We start from the raw sequence: 19,389 nt of genomic DNA on the forward strand, positions 1-19,389 counted from the left end.
TACACGAACCACACATTCCAAAAAAGAGCTTAACTTGCCCACAGGAACTCCGGCCGCCGAAAAAAAAACTCCTGGAGTTCCAGTTTGCAATCTGCACCTGTCATGTATTTATCATTTTCTGTGGAGAAGCTCTTCCACCATAAATAACATACTGCGACTCCTGGTAAGTGTTCTGCTTTTTCTTGATTTATCCATCTGCTCTCATGAACAAGCAGTTCATGAATAATAATGAGGCACCAACACATCAATGAACTACTGTCTCACAAGCTCACAAACTTTGACAAGTGCCTGATGTTGATTTTGCCGAAAATGTCTCAAAAAGCTCAAAATTTATTTTTTGATGCTTTAAATCAATCAACACTTGTTAAAAACAAACAATACTTTTCTTTTACACCAATGTAAAAATGCTCTTTAAATAAACAACACAGTCATTTCATTTTAAGTGAATAAAGAACATCTTCTGTATGGCATTCACAATCATTTATTATTTTAAAGTATTTTCAGTGAAAGTGTCTGACCTTAGTATCACGAGTTGACAGTTGTGAGTCTTGAGAGCATCAGAGATCAGCTTCACTCCTGAATCCTTCAGATCATTGTTACTCAGGTCCAGCTCTATCAGAGGACACTTTGAGGACTGAAAAGCTGAAGCCAGAACTTCACAGGACTCAGCAGTCAGATTACAGCCAGACAATCTGTCAAAAAGATTCCAGTGTTCATTCACAGCCTATACTTTCACAGAGTGAATATTGTTATTTTGTGAGGCTATAAAAACGTTGAATGTACTCACAGTGCTCGTCTACAACATCTCACAGCTGGAACGAGTCTCTTCTTATCCCGTGTATCATATCTGTTCATGTTGAACTCATCCAGCACATTCTCTGACATGAGCAGCACATAGATCATCAGTGTACACATTGAATCTGAGAGCTTTATGACTGAATCTGATTTATCTGGATGCAAGTATTTCTGGATTCTCACGTATAATGACTGATCCTTCAGCTCCAGTAAACAGTAAAACAGGTTCACTTTAGCTTCATCTGAGATCCTCTTGTTCTTTTGTAATCGTTTAATGTATTGGGTTGTGTCTGTGATGCTGTCTGTGGTGTCTTCAGTGCGTGTGAGCAGACCTTCGAGAAGCTTCTGACTAGACTCCATTGAAATGCCCATCAGAAAGCGTAAAAACAGATCCAGATGTCCTCTCTCACTCTCCATGGCTTTATCAATGGCCTTCTTCAGAATGACATTAAGAGTAATCTTTCTGCCACGTGTGTTGAAAAACTCAAGGTCCTTCTTGTTGTTGGTCAGGTAGCAGATGAAGACGTGCAGCGCGGCCAGAAACTCTTGAACGCTCAGATGAATAAAGCTGAAGACTTTTCTCTTGTGAAGACCATATTCTTTCTTAAAGATCTCAGCGATCATTCCTGTGTACTCTGAATCTTCACTCGCATCAATATCACATTCTTTAAGATCTTCCTCATAGAAGATGATGTTCTCTTTCTTCAGCTGCTCAAACGCCAGCTTGGACAACTTCAGAACGATGGGTTTATTGGATTTTAAGAGCTTTGCGTAGTCTTCTTCATCTTTCTCATCATATTTCTGGTTCTTGATGTTCATCTGAATCAGCAGAAAGTGGATGTACATCTCAGTGAGTGTTGTGTCAATGTTTCCTTCATTGTTCTGGATGAGAATATCATGAAATACTGAAGCTGTGATCCAACAGAAAACGGGGATGTGACACATGATGTAGAGACTACGAGATCTCTTGATGTGTTTGATCATTTCATCAGCTTGTCTCTCATCTTTGATTCTCTTTCTGAAGTATTCCTCTTTCTGCTGGTCTGTGAATCCTCTCACCTCAGTGAACAAACCAACAAACTTAGGATGAATCTGATTGGCTGCTGCAGGTCTTGATGTGATCCAGATGAGAGATGATGGAAGCAGATCTCCTCTGATCAGATTTATAATCATTTCATCTACAGATGATCTTTCCTCGACACTCCTCAGCTTTCTGCATTTAAAATCCAAACTCAAGCGACTCTCATCAAGTCCATCAAAGATAAACGCCACATTACCTTCTGTTAACTTCATTACACTTGTTTTCTCTAGTTTTTCCATGTCAGGATAAAATTCCAGCAGAAACTCATGAAAACTGATGTGATTGTCTTTAATCTGGTTTATCTCTCTGAATGGAAACACAAACATGGCGTCTATGTCCTGATTAGCCGTATCTGTTCCCTCGGCCCAATCCAGAATGAGCTTCTGCACAGAGACTGTTTTACCAATTCCAGCGAGGCCTTTTGTCAGAATAATCATCTTCTTCTTCTTCTTGGTTTTCAGTGACTGAAATATCTCATTGCATTTTATGTGTTTATCATGTGATCTCTTGGTTGTTTTTCTGAAGGCATCATCAATATTCATAATCTCACGTTCACAGTTGACTGCTTTCATATCTCCCTCTGTGATGAACAGATCCGTGTAAATCTCATTTAGATCGACTTTTTTTTCCTTCATACACTCAAAAACACTTTCTGAATTCTCCTTCATGTTGATCTTATGACTTATCAAAAACTCTTGCAGTCCTAAAGTTTCTGTTATTATAACTGAAGAGAATAAAAGAGATTTTATTCAACAGAAATGTTACTAAGTATGTTCGTCATTATTCACACATATAAATTCATCTAATGGAGAATTACGGACCAAATGAAACAAATCTCACATGAAACAGTTCAACACATCATGACATTGGGTAGGATTAAATAAATAGGGCATGAAATATATTTAAGCAAAATGAAAATTGAGAAAATATGAGGCATATATATATCTGATATGTTTATATATCTGTCCCGTCTCGAGTCTTCAGAATCTTGCTTACTTTAGTTTTGTTTTTATAGCTCAGATGTTTTATATACAGTAGATCATAGGTGGGATCCAAGATGCACCCGACGCGAAGCGGTGGAACAAAGAAATATATTTGAAAGAGTGTCAGTAACAGATTTCAAAATAATAGTAATCGACAACCATAGTAGAGACAATAAATACTATGGTGACCACTATTTGCTTACTGACATTCTTCCAAATATCCTCCTCTGTGTTTTACAGAATAAATACATTTATACAAGTTTGGTTTGGAACAATCTCAGGGTGAGTAAATGAGGACTGATTTCCTTTTTTGGGTGAACAATCCCTTTAAATAAATTGCAACCAGTTATCTAAATTATATGCACTTAATAATACACCTAAGCCGAATCTCTTGCTAAAAAATTCAGCATTGCCAACTAAAGACTTTTAGGTAACACAGCTGAAAATTTCATGTACAATGTGGTTAAAAAGAGTGTCACAAAAATGATGCAGCATATTTTTAAGTAAATTCAGCATTGTGTATAGCTGTCTTGAGCTGTCTCACGTACGTATATCTCATGTTGAGATGAGAAAATAAAATGATAAACAGACAAGTTGCTAAAAAGAGACTTCAGAAGTCAGTCTAGTGTCTGTTTTATTTATATCTTACTGGTACACAGTCTACAGAAACACACTCAAGTTCTTCTGTATCATTTGGAATGAGCCAATCATCTATGTGTAACACATCTCATGATGGAGTTTTTAACAGGCTAGTGACTCCAAACAAAGCATTAGTTGAATAAGTTTAAACAAAACTCAAACTGATGTGTAGTATATCATGATAGAAGATCTGTTCTCACTCAACAAATCACTTTTTTACCCTCAACTGGATTGTTTAAAGTTAGAGTCTCTAAGTCGGCTGTTTCATTCACTCTACACTTAACTATAACTGACTGAGTCATGTTTTCTGTGAGTCAGGACAGAATCGATAGTGCTGTTCTTATGTTAAGTGTTGATTCACCTTGTTCTTGTGTGCGGTTCTTTGCCGTGTCGGTGGAGTTTTGATGCTCTGTGAAGAGAGAAATCATGAATGAAACACTGTGAAATTGATCATGTTCTCTTTGTGTTAGTGTTTTATTGTACCTGCAGTGTATGAGCTGCAGATGATGTTCACGGGTCCTGTTATAGTGTTTCCAGTGAGTACAGGAGCATTTACAGCTGAATTTGTGTCGGCCTTCACATCAAGACTGACTTCACTTATCTGCAGCAGAGACACAATAAGATTCACAATTTACAATAAGATTCATTCATGCCACTTAAAGGGACAGTTCACCCAAAAAATTGCATTATTTCATCATTTACTCACACTTAGATCGTTTCAAACCTGCACAAATTTAGTTGTACAAAAAAAAGATATTTGGAAGAATGTTTCTGGGGCCCCATTGACTACTATAATAGTGGAAAAATTCTACAATGGATGTCAATGGTGCCTCAGAACTGTTTAGTTCCCTTTCTGTCTGTCTCTCGACATTGTGTCGACGTTGTTTCGAGACAGGCAGAATGGGGGTTTGGCTTGAGAACCTATCACCTCCGAATGTACTTTTAAAAGGCCAATGAACTTGGTGAGTAGGACAGCATACCAGACCCTAGCCCGTAAATATGGGTATAAAAGGGAAGATGGCCATGGTGCAGACCCACCAGGCCAAGGCATTGAAGCAGTTGACAAAGGAAAGCACGACCCAGCAGTTATGCAGGAACTGCTGCAGAACCATCAGACTATGGTGACAGCGTGCGCTGGGTCCGACTATGTCCACTCTGGTGGTCCAAGACACACCTTTGGCTCAACCTTGCACAGATGCAAGACGCCAAGAAAATGTGCTTTCTTGATGTGCCCATCGCACAGGCTGGACCTACGCACTCTGAACAAGACCCTTCAAAGGCTTGTGTCAGGACCCGGATTCGAACTCAGGTCTCCGGTGTGAGAAACAGTTATCACGCCAACTGAGCCACTAGTAATTGATAGAACCCAGAAGATGAACGAGAGACAGTAGTAAGAAGATGTCATTTTTAATGATTGCCAGAAAAGTTTTCCAGGCAAAAATATATATCAAAAATGCAAAAGTATAAATCCACAACGACAGGATAATCCCAAGGAAAAAAAAGAGTAATCCACATAGAAAGTAATTCCAGCAAGAAGACCTCAAAAATACGTCCCAAACAAGATAAGCTTAACTAAGCCGAGAGTCCAACTGAGGTAATACAGCTCGAACATTCTGTTAAGGCAGGGTGCTGACGTTCAAATACAGAGCGAGGAACAAAGGAAAATGGAGGGTTGTAGGGTCCGTGTACGTTTTATTCATTTGATATCCTATATTAAATAAATTAATGGAAACTGAAAGATGACTCGTTTTTTCATTTTTCGTTTAGTTCAACAAACGAAAAATTAGATTTCGCCCCGATTTTTCATTTTTCGTTTGTCGTTTAAAAAACGGATTTCGGACTCAATATGGGATTCGTACATGTGGGCGGTGCTGTAACGCCCCTTTCACCCAATTGGTCAAATCGCTCACCATCCTGTACGGCCTTAATTCTGCCAGGCAGAATAAGAGTCACCTCTAGTCCTTCATTTTTAAGTTATTGCAAGTATGTCGGCGCGAACCACTGCTTATTGTTAACAGTGCGTGATATTTAAGCAGACATATCTGTTGCAATGTACGACATTTAAGAGATGCAGTATGCTGAATACCAGGGGTCTCCAACCCTGCTCCTGGTGAGCTACTCTCCTTAAGATTTCAGCTCTAACCCCAATCAAACACACCTGGGTTGCTTGATAATTACAGAAAGGTGTGCTGAAGCAGGGTTGGAGCTGCAATTTGCAGGACGGTAGTTCACCAGGTCCAGGGTTGAAGATCCCTCTGTATACAGTAATTTATGATGATTTATGATGATATAGTATCTTTCCAACAAAAGTCACCCATTACAATAAACACTTAAAAGACACAGACAGTCAAGAATAAGAAATGTGACCTCTTCGAAGTACTACAGAAGGTCTCTGCTGACACGCAGACATAGAAAACATACATGTGTAATAGCATAAGTAAAAACGTTAACAAAGATCCTTTTTCACGGGGCATTGCGGGTGTTTGACAGAGTTGCATCAGTCCAGCTTCTCACTGCCTGCTGCATGCATTTCGTCAATTCAGCAATTTATGTTCCTCAATTATAAAAAAAAAAATAGCAGAATAACTCTGATCCCCATCATCTGGACACTATTCCCATCACTTGTCTACCCCTTGTTTACTGTCTTATTCCTTTGGTCTTGTTATTTGTCCGCTGTTGAATGTGTTTATGGTGTTGTGCTTTTTCCTGTGTCTCTGTGGATTAAATTATACCAGATTGGAGTATCTGCTTGTCTTGAGTGTTTGCTTCACAAACCGTGACATCTGTATGTAAGTTTCTCTGTCGACACCTAGGGTACTTTACAGACTCGACTTTCACCTGAAAATTTAGATGTGCTGGTTTTTCTCAACAAAAACTAATCTGCTTTATAAATGGGTTTTTCATTCGGTCTGCATGAGTTTATTCAGAAATTGTTACAAAATCTAAACGATAAAACTAATATTGTATTGATGGGGAGTCTACCCGCTACGCAAAGTCTTTTTCAGCACATCCCAAAGATTCTCAATAGGGTCAAGGTGTGGGCTCTGTGGTGGCCAATGAGTGAAAATGATGTATATGTTTCCTTAACCACTCTTTCACAATTTGAGCCCGATGAATCCTGCCATTGTCATGTTGAAATCTGCCCGTGCCATCAGGAAGGAAAGAACCCATTGATGGCATAACTTGATCATTCAGTCAACTGACCTCATTCTCTGGGCACATAACGTTGCTGAACCTAGACCTCAAATCCAATGGGAGGCTCTTACCTATTTGCTTAGTTGAATTCATGCTGTTGTTGACTGTTTTTGAACGGGCAGTGTATATAACTCTGCTTTATAAATGGATTTCTCATTCGGTCTGCATGAGCTGGTTCAGAAATTGTTACAAAACCAAAATGATAGAACTATATATTTACATTAACATTTAGTCATTTAGCAGACGCTTTTATCCAAAGAGTATTACAGAGAGGTCAGGGAGCAATAAGCGATTTGTCAAACAGGAGCAATCATACAATAGGTACTGATACAAATAAGCCAAAGATAATTTGGATAATATCTACAGTACACATGGATGTCCAATTCACAGCATATCTTCAATACTGTAAGACAACAGAAGCCCTAGTTTAGGCACAACACGGTTAGCATATCTATAAATCTGGTCACCTACAGATAGTCATTCCACCACTTAACACACACACACAGACACACACACACATAGACACACACACACACAGACACACTGCTCCCTCAAGCTTAATCTCAAACATTTCCAAAACATAGTGATATATAGATTCTCAAAACCAGATAAAGCTGTTATTTTATACTGGAAACAAAGAGTCAATGCCTAAACTGAGGACTAAAACAAAAGACACATGTTAAAACTTTTGTTAATCATACATACAGTGAGGGAAATAATTATTTGATCCCCTGCTGATTTAAGTTTGTCTACTTACAAAGAAATGAAGGGTCCATCATTTTTATGGTAGGTTTATTTTAACTGATAGAGACAGAATATCAACAACAAAAAATCAGGGGGAAATGTTATATAAAGGTTATAAATTGATTTTCATTTCAGTAAGTGAAATAAGAATTTGATCCCCAAGCAAAACATAACTTTGTGGAAACCCTTGTTGGCAAGCACAGAGGTCAGACATTTCTGATAGTTGGTCACCAGGTTTGCACATGTGTCAGGATATATTTGAGTCCACTCCTCTGTCAATCTTTAAGGTTTCTTGGCTGCCGCTCAGTAAATTGTAGTTTTAACCTCCTTCACAGATTTTCTATAGGACTAGGGTCTAGAGACTGGCTCTGACATTTAATGTGCGTCTCCTTAAGCCACTCTTTGGTTGACCATAGTGGTGGAGAGGTTGAAATGGGATATACAGATTCTGTTGGCAGGCCTCTCTTATATACATAAGATGATTTAGGAGTACTGTCTTAAAGTGACAGGACTAATCTGTGGGCCATGTAGGCACATAACCAATCTTTGGGGCCAGAATTCTTGCTTGTTGGTAGGGGATCGAATATTTATTGATTTATTTCACTGACTGAAATGCAAATCAATTTATAACCTTTATTTTGACTGATATTTCTGTTGATTTTCAGGTTCTATCAGTTAAAATAAACCTAAACATTATAGATCCTGCATTTACAAAATTACTTACAAAATCAGTGTTGGGATCAAATAATTATTACCCTCACTGTACATACATACATGCATACTGTACATATATTTACTCAGATCACAATAATTATTGGGCAGAAGAATATTGATTGAATTATTTATTTTTGGAATATAACTGACGGGGCAATTATGGTTAGTAATAGTCATAATGGCCTTATGGTTAGAGAGTCGGACTCGTGACCAGAAGGTTGCCGGTTCGATCCTCAGGCCCGGTGGGTAACGATTGCGGTGCCCTTGAACAAGGCACCTAACCCTACATGCTCCCCGGGCGCTGCAGTGATATCTGCCCACTGCTCCGGGTGTACGTGTGTTCACCACTTGCTGTGCGTGTGTTCACTAATCACTGGATGGGTTAAAAGCAGAGGTCACATTTCGGGCATGGGTCACCATACCTGACGAATCCGTCACTTTCACTTTCATGGCGTGAACTATTTCTCCTTAAACATTAATCGATGAATGTTCCCAATCATCATTACAGAATGCTGTTTTAAGTTCAGCCATGTTCATTAACTTGCACTATAAAATTGTTGAGGTTGAAAGAAAATTATTTGTGATAAATTGACTCAAATTTCTAAAACATTTCATGTCACATTTAGTTTGGTTACATGTGATGTTGTGAGAATAAAATAATTTTTTGCAGAATTAAATTTTGTGTTTTACAAACTAACATACACATCTGCATGCAGGCTCCCAACTGTGCAGATTCATGATGTTCCTTATGTGTGATGTTTGTTCTCAGACATACAGCTACGACATATTCATGGCAGTACAGATGAAATGCATAGATATATTTGTTACTTTATCTGTACGGAGAGTGGATCAAGTAGATTGAAAGAGGCTTAAACAGAGGCTAAACTGCTGTGTGACGGGTGCACAGAAAACAAGAGAAAGTCCAGTGAGCACGTCCCTCTTAACCTAGCGGGTCTAAGATATGCGAGGCTGTCTGGTGGTTGAAGTAAACATATTTTAAAGTGCAAACACTTGTCAGTATCGCACTCGTACAGACTCTTAATCTGCTGGGTAGAATTAAGTCCGTACAGAATGGTGAGCGATTTGACCAATCGGGTGAAAGGGGCGTGACAGCACCGCCCACATGTACGAATGCCATATTGAGTCCGAAATCGGTTTTTTAAACGACAAACGAAAAATGAAAAATCGGGGCGAAATCTAATTTTTCGTTTGTTGAACTAAACGAAAAATGAAAAAACGAGTCTTTTTTCAGTTTCCATTAATTTATTTAATATAGGATATCAAATGAATAAAACGTACACGGACCTTGTAGGTCCGTGTACGGTCCGTGTACAATCCGTGTATCATTCGTTCTTTTCATATTCAATTGAGATTCCAAAATCTGAAAATTAAAAAACGGTTTGTTATTTCGTTATTCGTTTATAAATGTGATACCAAAAAACAAATAACGGGTCATTTTTCGTACTTTTGATTTAATGCTCAGATCAAAAATGGGAAATGAAACAAAGGGGACACGACAGATTTTGATTTTGAGATTGAATTTGTTCGATTTGGGTAAGCCGGAAGTTATCTTCGTGTGTGTATGTGTTGCAGTTAAAAGAAGCCTGAAAACCCTCAATCTTGCAGTGATTGACTAAGTAATTTTTTTTGTAATTTCGTATCGACACCCTGGCCGCACTGGAATCATATGCTGATTTAATTAAAGACTTATTTGAAACTGTCAGGACACATAAAGAGATGTCAACTACGCTGCAGAAGATGGGTATCCAGCGAAGTTCTGAAATGAGACGAGGCTGAATCCAGCTTCTTATTCGCAGTTTCTTATTCACGCTTAGCTTCTTAGGGACCATCTCGCGTTTCTCTTCTTTTACGTTTTTAAAATAAAAACTTTTTTGTGTGTGTGTTTCTGTGTGCGCGCGCGTGTGTGTGTGTCTGTTGGCGTGTGTCTGTGCCTGCCTGCGTGCGTGTGTGAGAGAGAGTGCACAGAGGATGGGCTGCTGCTCGCTGTCTAAGTCATGACCTGCTGAATGCCCCTTGAGATGACCGTGAACTTCACGTGGAACCTCCATCACCCACTCCCCTTAACATTCTCTATATTACTTTGATCGAACAGTTTTTTTAGGCAGCCTATGTCCACCATGAATATTAATCGAATCCAAAAGTACCTACATGTTTGAAAGTGCAATATTCTGGTGCAGAACATGCAGTACGGTTTATGCATGAGTAATTTACGTGTATATTTGTAAAAAAAAACATAGTATACACCGTTTTGTTATACTTTGCATATATATAATTAACTGTTTTTATTCTATATATTTATTTTTTCTATTTCCTTTGTTTGTCTATACTGTATTTTTTCATTCTGAGCTCCTGAAACCACAACACGTTGCTTGTCTTTGTGTGCACAATTTGAAAATAAAGCTTATTCTAATTTTTTACTGATCCATTGTTCTTATACAATTTATTATACTCTTGTGGTCTTAGCCAGTGCATTATACACACATTATATTACTGCTATGTAGTTACATGTATATATATTTAAGTAAACTTTGACACAGAACTGTGTTTTTGTACAAGTATGTCTTTGATGGTGCGTTAAAAGTTCCACAGCTAGGTTACACCTTGTCTTGATGTCTACCGTCATGCAAGAAAACAGTTTTACTGTAGCATTTTTGGGTTATTGGACAATTTGGGGTGCCATATCTCGAGTTCTTTGAGGGTGCGTTAGACGTTCTACATTGGAGTTATACCCAGTATTCATGACTAACATCTAGCCAAAAAGCAGATATTTTTATTGTAGCATTTTGTAGCAGAACTTCGCTGGATACCCATCTTCTGCAGCGTAGTTGACATCTCTTTATGTGTCTTGACAGTTTCAAATAAGTCTTTAATTAAATCAGCATATGATTCCAGTACGGCCATGGTGTCGATACGAAATTACAAAAACAATTACTTAGTCAATCACTGCAAGATTGAGGATTTTCAGGCTTCTTTTAACTTTTTGCAAATGCGGCAAACTTCCAAGTGCAACACATACACACGAAGATAACTTCCGGCTTACCCAAATCGAACAAATTCAATCTCAAAATCAAAATCTGTCGTGTCCCCTTTGTTTCATTTCCCATTTTTGATCTGAGCATTAAATCAAAAGTACGAAAAATGACCCGTTATTTGTTTTTTGGTATCACATTTATAAACGAATAACTAAATAACAAACCGTTTTTTAATTTTCCGATTTTGGAATCTCAATTGAATATGAAAAGAACGAATGATACACGGATTGAGTGTACGTTTTATTCATTTGATATCCTATTTGAAATAAATTAATGGAAAATGAAAAATGACTCGTTCTTTCATTTTTCGTTTGCCGTTTAAAAAACGGATTTCGAAATCAATTTGGCATTCGTACATGTGGGCGGCGCTGTAACGCCCCTTTCACCCGATTGGTCAAATCGTACCATTCTGTACGGCCTTAATTCTGCCCGCCTGAAGAATTCACCTCCAGTTGTTCGTTTTTTGGTGTATTGTCGCAACGCGAACCAATGCTTATTGTCAACTGTGCGTGATATTTACGCAGAAATCGTAAATCGTGTTGTACTGTACGACATTTAAGAGTTGCTGTATGCTATTACTTCGACATCTAACACCCCTTTCATAGACGTTGATCGCAGAAAAGTGCTGTAAAATTCCATGAGAGTGCTGCTGTCAGTGGGATTGATCTAGAAGGGTACCTATTTGTTGTAGTAGTAGTAGAAGTATTAATAAAGTTCCCTGCATCAGAAAGCTCCCTGTGTAAACAAAAGGCAGGAACAATGCCGTAAGGGCTCTGTATAGTGATGACAAGTAAAGTGGCTATAAAAACAAGCGAGCAATTTATGTTCCTCAATTATTTAAAAAAATAGGAGATTAACTTTGTCTGAGGCTAAAAGTCTGCCTGCTTCCATCACCAGACTACACTCCCCATAATCCTTTGCACCCCTCTCACCTGATCCCCATCATCTGGACACTATTCCCATCACCTGTCTACCCCTTGTTATCTGTCTTATTTAAATTCTTCCTTTGGTTTTGTTATTTGTCCGGTGTTGAATGTGTTTATGGTGTTGTGCTTTTTCCTGTGTCTCTGTGGATTAAATTATACACGTTTGGAGAATCTGCTTGTCTTGAGTGTTTGCTCACAAACCGTGACATCTGTATGTGAGTGTCTCTATCCAAAGAGATTTACAGAGAGTTCAGGGAGCAATAAGCGATATGTCAAACAGGAGCAATCATACAATAGGTACTGATACAAATAAACCAAAGGTTATTTGGATACTATCTACAGTACACATGGATGTCCAATTCACAGCATATCTTCAAAACTGTATGACAACAGAAGTTCTAGTTTAGGCACAACACGGTTAGCATATCTATAAATCTGGTCACCTACAGATAGTCATTCCACCACCAAACACATACACACACACTGCTATCTCAAGCTTTATCTCAAACATTTCCAAAACATAGTGATATGTACAGTCTCACAACCGGATAAAGCTGTTATTTTATACTGGTAACAAAGAGTCAATGTCTAAACTAAAAACTAAAACAAAAGACAAATGCTAAAACTATTGTTAATTATACATACAGTGAGGGAAACAATTATTTGATCCCCTGATGATTTAAGTTTGCCTGCTTACAAAGAAATGAAGGGTCCATCATTTTTATGGTAGGTTTATTTTAACTGATAGAGACAGAATATTAACAATAAAAAATCTGGGGAAAATTTTATTTAAAGGTTATAAATTGATTTGCCTTTCAGTCAGTGAAATAAGAATTTGATCCCCAAGCAAAACATAACTTTGTACTTTGTTGAGAAACCCTTGTTGGCCAGCACAGAGGTCAGACATTTCTGATACTTGGTCACCAGGTTTGCACATGTGTCAGGATATATTTGAGTCCACTCCTCTGTAAATCTTTAAGGTTTCTTGGCTGTCGCTCAGTAAATTGTAGTTTTAACCTCCTTCACAGATTTTCTATAGGATTAGGGTCTAGAGACTGGCAATGACATTTAATGTTCGTCTCCTTAAGCCACTCTTTGGTTGACCATAGTGGTGGAGAGGTTGAAATGGGAGATACAGATTCTGTTGGAAGGCATCTTTTATATACATAACAAGATGATTTAGGAGTACTGTCTTAAAGTGACAGGACTAATCTGTGGGCCATGTAGGCCCATAACCAATCTTTGGGGCCAGAATTCTTTCTTGTTGGTAGGGGATCAAATATTTTTTTCACTGACTGAAATGCAAATCAATTTATAACCTTTATTTCCACTGATATTTTGGTTTATTTTCAGGTTCTATCAGTTAAAATAAACCTAAACATTATAGATCCTGCATTTATTTGTGAGCAGGCAAACTTACAAAATCAGTGTGGGGATCTAATAATTATTTCCCTCACTGTACTTACATACATGCATACTGTACATATAATTTACTCAGATCACAATAATTATTGGGCAGAAGAATATTGATTGAATTATTTATTATTGGAATATACTGTAACTGATCAATAATTTATTTATTTATAATAACTACACCAAAGGATGAAATTGAAGCTATCTAGTTGGAGCTAAGGAATCCACCCCTTCACATGTTTTTATAGATGACATGAACTATTTCTCCTTAAAGAATGTTCCCAATCATCATTACAGAATGCTGTTTTAAGTTCAGCAATGTTCGTAAACTTGCACTATAAAATTGTTGCTGTTGAAAGAAAATTATTTGTGATAAATTGACTCAAATTTCCTAAACATTTCAGGTCACATTTCGTTTGGTTCCATGTGATGTTGTGAGAATAAAATAAACGTTTTTGCAGAATTAAATTTTGTGTTTTACAAACTGACATACACATCTGCATGCAGGCTCCCAACTGTGCAGATTCATTGATGTTCCTTATGTGTGATGTTTGTTCTCAGACATACAGCTACGACATATTCATGGCAGTACAGATTAAATACATAGATATATTTGTTACTTTATCTGTACGGAGAGTGGATCAAGTAGATTGAAAGAGACTGACACTCCCTCTTGTGGACAGAATTAAGAATTATGGTCATCATGGAATTTTTGGAGTTTGATCTAAATGATCTGTATCCAAGTTCGTGATATAGAGACTATTCATCAAATTGTTTTATAACAATAAACAAGAATATAAGTGAAACTTGGCCAAACTTGCATCAGGAGTAGACTTTGAATTTATAGCGCATTAAGAGAGAGCGCATTTAGGCCACGCCCACACAATGCGACCGCCTTTCTATTGCGGGAAAATACAACCTTGACATTTCTGATTTATAGCAAAAAAACAGAACAATGACTAAAACTGCTGTGTGACAAGGTCCACAGCAAACAAGAGAAAGTCCAGTGAGCACGTCCCTCTTAACCTAGCGGGTCTAAGATATGCGAGGCTGTCTGGTGGTTGAAGTAAACATATTTTAAAGTGCAAACACTTGTCAGTATCGCACTCGTACAGACTCTTAATCTGCTGGGTAGAATTAAGTCCGTACAGAATGGTGAGCGATTTGACCAATCGGGAGAAAGGGGCGTTAATGCAACGCCCACATATACGAATCCCGTATTGAGTCCAAAATCCGTTTTTTAAACGGCAAACGAAAAATGAAAAATCGGGCCTAAATGTAATTTTTCGTTTGGTGAACTAAACGAAAAAACAAAAAACGAGTCATCTTTCAGTTTCCTATAATTTATTTCAAATAGGATATCAAATGAATAAAACGTACACTGACCCAACTCGACCGATTGGGCCTACGGGTCAACTGGGACAAGAGCAAGCTCTCCCCCACGCAGGGCACCTATTATCTTGGAAAAGAACTAGACTCTGTTACCATGACAGTGCGCCTTACCTCCGAGCGTGCCTAGTCAATGCTGCGCACGCTGACAACACCGGGTCCCATTCTTTATCTCCGTAACAAAATCACAAACGGCCACACATGAGATTCACTTAAAATTAATAATTGTTATTATTATAATTATATTAAAGCCAAAGAAGGTCAATGCAGAATTTAAGTTTTAACAGCATTGTTTGATCTTTAACACCGCATAGTCCGCATTAAAATTACATCATAGCGGTGTCCTTCATCTGAGATCAGATTTGAAGACATAATTGTAAAAGACGAATGTTTCTTCATACAGGTTTTGTTATGAACATAATTAGGACTGATAAAGAGGACATAAAGAGAAACGATTGTGCGAGAGCTTAATGGGTGTATTTTCAGACGTTGACGTTCGATGATCATGCACCATTGAAGGAAAATGTATTTAGTTATTTATTTACACTGTGTTCTGCAGTTATCGTATTTCCTGTAATCCATGCAGTCGGATCATCTCCTCCTGTGTGTGATGGTGAAACAGCCCTGATAAAAATATTTAGATTGAATTTTTATTCAATCAAGTTGGATTTCCTTGAAGATGTATGAAACAATTATACTCACTATAAGCGCAAACATTTTGCAGATTTAATCTTCGTGATAATGTGGATCTTTAAACTCTGTGTGTAAGGCGTTAATGCTATAATCGTTATTATCACACTTACTTGGAGTCTAACTTGAGTTCACTAACTCATCGTCGGTGTCGCCAAACTGCTCTGTCTCCAAGATGTCCGTACGCATGGGTCAGAGTTTGCGTGCAGGTGCTCAAATTTTTCCGCCAAGTTTGTTTTTATAAATCCCATTTTTTGCGTGGGAAGTGGCGTAGGTCTCAGAAGATGACATTAAAGTTTGTCCGATTAGTCGGTGAATCGAAATAATAATCGTCCAACTAATTGATTATCAAAAAATCGTTAGTTGCAGCACCAACGGAAATTGGACTATGTTTGTCAATCAATTTTAACCAATCAAACAAGCTTTTAAAATTCGGGTGCCTCTCTGATTGATCGATCTTGCGAGTCGTAATTCGGAGGTCTTACAAACAGCATTAGGCGTGGTTCATCGTTCATTATCGTTGCGGTATGGTCAACTCATCTTTATATTTCGCGTACAAATGGACAGGTTCGTAATTTAAAGAAAAACTTCGGCATCATCAAGTAATGACAGCAGCAGCAGCAGAAATAAAGGCGGAAGGGAGAGGCAGAACTCTTGAACATATCAAGAAAACTGGAAAAAAACATATCTCCGAATAGGATACAATCCTTCCAAAAACAAGATATTTTGTGAACTCTGCTGTAAAGCAAAATATATGTAAAAGTTCGTAAAAGCTTTTCTAGCTGGTCGAAAGCACTGGAAATAATTAAGTTTAAGCATATTTAAATGTAATCATTTGCTAAAACAGAGCTGAATTAAAAATTCGTATTGTAGGTTACAACATTGTGCAATGTGCATAATATATTTCTTAAGGAAGCTGTAGATATTTTGTTATTTTCTTGTTATTAAGCTCCGGTTCTGACTGAATATTTGTGGCAGTATGAATTAACGCTCTTCGTTGGACTAAACTGATGAATAGGCTAAGAACGTTTAAATGTTTAAAGTTGTTATTTATTGAATTTAAAATGAGTGGCTATCTTAATTATAAGCTTATGTGTATAAAATCTCAATTTCATAGAAACAAAAAATGTCTTTTACGATTTGCTTATGGGTCCAGGCTCCGCTTTAGGAAGATCTATTTCCGTTCTATTTTAGAACTATTTCAAAGTTATGTTTATTCAAAGCATAGGCCCTTTTTCTAATATTTTATGAGGCCTCTGTTAAAGATGCTAGTATGTTCAGGATCAGGAATGTTTCCAGAATGTTTTTTCTCTTTTACTCCTGTAACTGATATTTTGGAACATAAACAAATTTGTTGGATTTTAAACTATGTTTGTTGTTAATGTTATCATTTGCTAATGGTACACTGAATAAAAAAATAAAAGCCTACAATACAAAATGTACAAAAGTTGTTAAAATGTTTTATACTTTCTTGTCCATATGCTCCGCTGTAAGTCACAGACATTATGAATTTTTCGTTGTGAGTTTGAAAAATATTTTAATTAAAATTTGCTTATGAAAAAAAGAATCTTTGGTGACATGCATGTGCATGTGGTTGGGGCCTCAGAGCACCCACTGGCGAAAAAAGGAAACGGCGCCTATGTTTGCAGCCCATGTATTGCGTTATCTTAATAAATATATTAAATAAATGGTGCTGCGGGTCTTTGGCAGTTGCTGGCCAGACTGTGACAGGCACGTTCAAACACGAAATGGCGCCAATAAGTTACCATGGAAACGGCATTGACGTAGTTAACTGCACCTTGTTGTAAATTATTGTACCATTCTAAAAACTACATACATACCTAAGACTTAATTTTAGGGTTAATTCTTGTGATACTGTAGGCCTACAACAGAAGGTGCAGTGGTAATCCTTTCCTAAACAGACATTGTGTGTCAATTGGCCATATTCGACATCCGCGTTATACTGTACATTCAATGTTCACTGCTCAGTATGTCCACTGTGTAATGGAAATGATACACTTAAGTTATAAATCGTAACATACCTTTACCTTGTGCTCGCGAACATGAGGAAACATGTCGGATGTATTTCCTCCGTTTGTAGCCACGTTGTCGCTACATTTTTTGGAAATATGATATCCATCCTCGAGAATCCCCTGTTCATCTTTCCTATGTTCAAAGTATTCCGATACTACAGACTTTAACTTCTTTTTCGGCGGGGGATGGAGAACAGATGTAACAGGGTCTGTCTCTGCCATTTTCAGTGTACAGGGAGCGCAAATTCAGATTGTGACCTCTCCAGAGGACAAAAGTTGCACAGGTGATTTTTTCATCTTTTATGTAAAACCGTAGATGTGCAATTGTTCATGGTATAATAATCATGCCCGTTCAAATCGCGATAGACCATCATACATGTATATCGATAGTTTGTGTCAGTTTAAGGCTATAAAATAGCGAATTGTCATGGTTGTTTTTACTTTCGATTTTGTATGATGATTTCCTTCTTCCTGTATTTGATTACCTCTAGTGATGGAAGAGTCGGCTCTTACGGCTCCCAATTGGCTCTTTACTTAGAATCACCTTATATTTTAGCCCAATTATCAATTGCGAACGCTTTCAGAATTAAGCATTTTGTATAATGTTTTTCATAAAAATACTTCTTTTTAGGCATTTTTTGTTACAAAAATTACACAATTCATAATATTTAACATTGTTGATAAAACTTTAATGGAACAATTGAACAAAAGAACCACAGCTAACAAATAAGATAAATGCAAACGTCTTAACATTTAAGTAAAAGTTCAACCAAAAATCAAAATGTTGTCATCATTTGCTCACCCTCATGTCATTTCATACCTGTATAAATTAGATAGATATTTGTAATAATGTTAGCAATTTTCATTTCTGTGACATCATTGACTGCCATTCTTACAAATATATTTCTTTTTCAAAATTTATTTTGAGAAACTATAACCGAATTTTCATTTTTGAGTGAACTATCCCTTTTTAGAAACTTCGTTAGTTAAGGTTGGCATAGAATAAGATGCCTCAGATGGGGTGATATCTTCTTATCGTTTTTCGCTCATTTCTTACAACACGCTTACACTTAAATCCCGCCTCTCTGTCGCTCTGTGTACCTGGCCTGTACCACTACACTCGGTGTCATCGGAGCGTGTTCCCCCTTCCTTCCTTCACATACTAATCTGTCCTCCCATGTGTTGGGCCGCATGGGGTGCCCATCCAAATAAATTCCCGCCCCTACCTGTGGCTAAAGATTAGGCTCTGCCCGATGAGAGTCGGCTCTTCTCGTTCGCTACAAAGAATCGGCTCTTAGCGAACGACATATTACCGTGGGCGTAAATCCCGGGGTGGGGCGGATGGGACACGTCCCCCTACATGCGAGGGTTGTCCCCCCCCTCAAATAAATTAAACTCGCATTCTCTATTGTCATAAATATATTTATGTTTACCTAAACTAATTGTGTAATAAGGAGAAAATACAAACTCACAAAATGCGTTTTAAGTTTAGAAACTGTTAAATTCCCCCTCCCCTGCCTCTCACAGTGGTTTGGCCTGTTTATTTCACCTGCCCATTGCGCAACACATTCAAGTCAGGTAAGCGGCTCAGTTCATCAGCGGTTGTTGAACTCCAATAAGAAGGCTATTTTATTCCTTTAAATGAAGTGATTCGCTTTAGTGTAGTTGATAGTGATTCATTTATGAATAAGTTGTTGCAAAAAATGCTGATTACCGATGTATTTTCCATCAATC

At 37.7% G+C, this 19,389-nt stretch overlaps 1 protein-coding gene across 3 annotated transcripts in view; it reads right to left on the minus strand.

Moving 5' to 3' along the window:
* LOC130436852 (NACHT, LRR and PYD domains-containing protein 3-like) overlaps positions 1 to 18,101 on the minus strand; it is a 28,182-nt gene extending 10,081 nt beyond the window's left edge. Inside the window, exons 1-5 of one of the 3 annotated variants that reach the window (XM_056767842.1) lie at positions 17,671 to 18,101; positions 3,982 to 4,099; positions 3,860 to 3,907; positions 788 to 2,600; positions 519 to 692 (exon numbers count right to left, since the gene is read on the minus strand). In XM_056767842.1, the coding sequence (XP_056623820.1) occupies positions 519 to 692; positions 788 to 2,600; positions 3,860 to 3,907; positions 3,982 to 4,099; positions 17,671 to 17,877 (2,360 nt within the window). In that variant the 5' untranslated portion in view covers positions 17,878 to 18,101. Of the gene's footprint in view, positions 1 to 518; positions 693 to 787; positions 2,601 to 3,859; positions 3,908 to 3,981; positions 4,100 to 17,664 lie in introns of all 3 variants that reach the window. The other 2 variants (XM_056767843.1, XM_056767841.1) reach the window with 2 other exon arrangements.
* Between the last annotated feature and the right edge of the window lie 1,288 nt (positions 18,102 to 19,389).

The sequence above is a fragment of the Triplophysa dalaica genome, chromosome 15 (assembly GCF_015846415.1).
Source record: "Triplophysa dalaica isolate WHDGS20190420 chromosome 15, ASM1584641v1, whole genome shotgun sequence".
NCBI classification, from domain to species: Eukaryota; Metazoa; Chordata; class Actinopteri; order Cypriniformes; family Nemacheilidae; genus Triplophysa; species Triplophysa dalaica.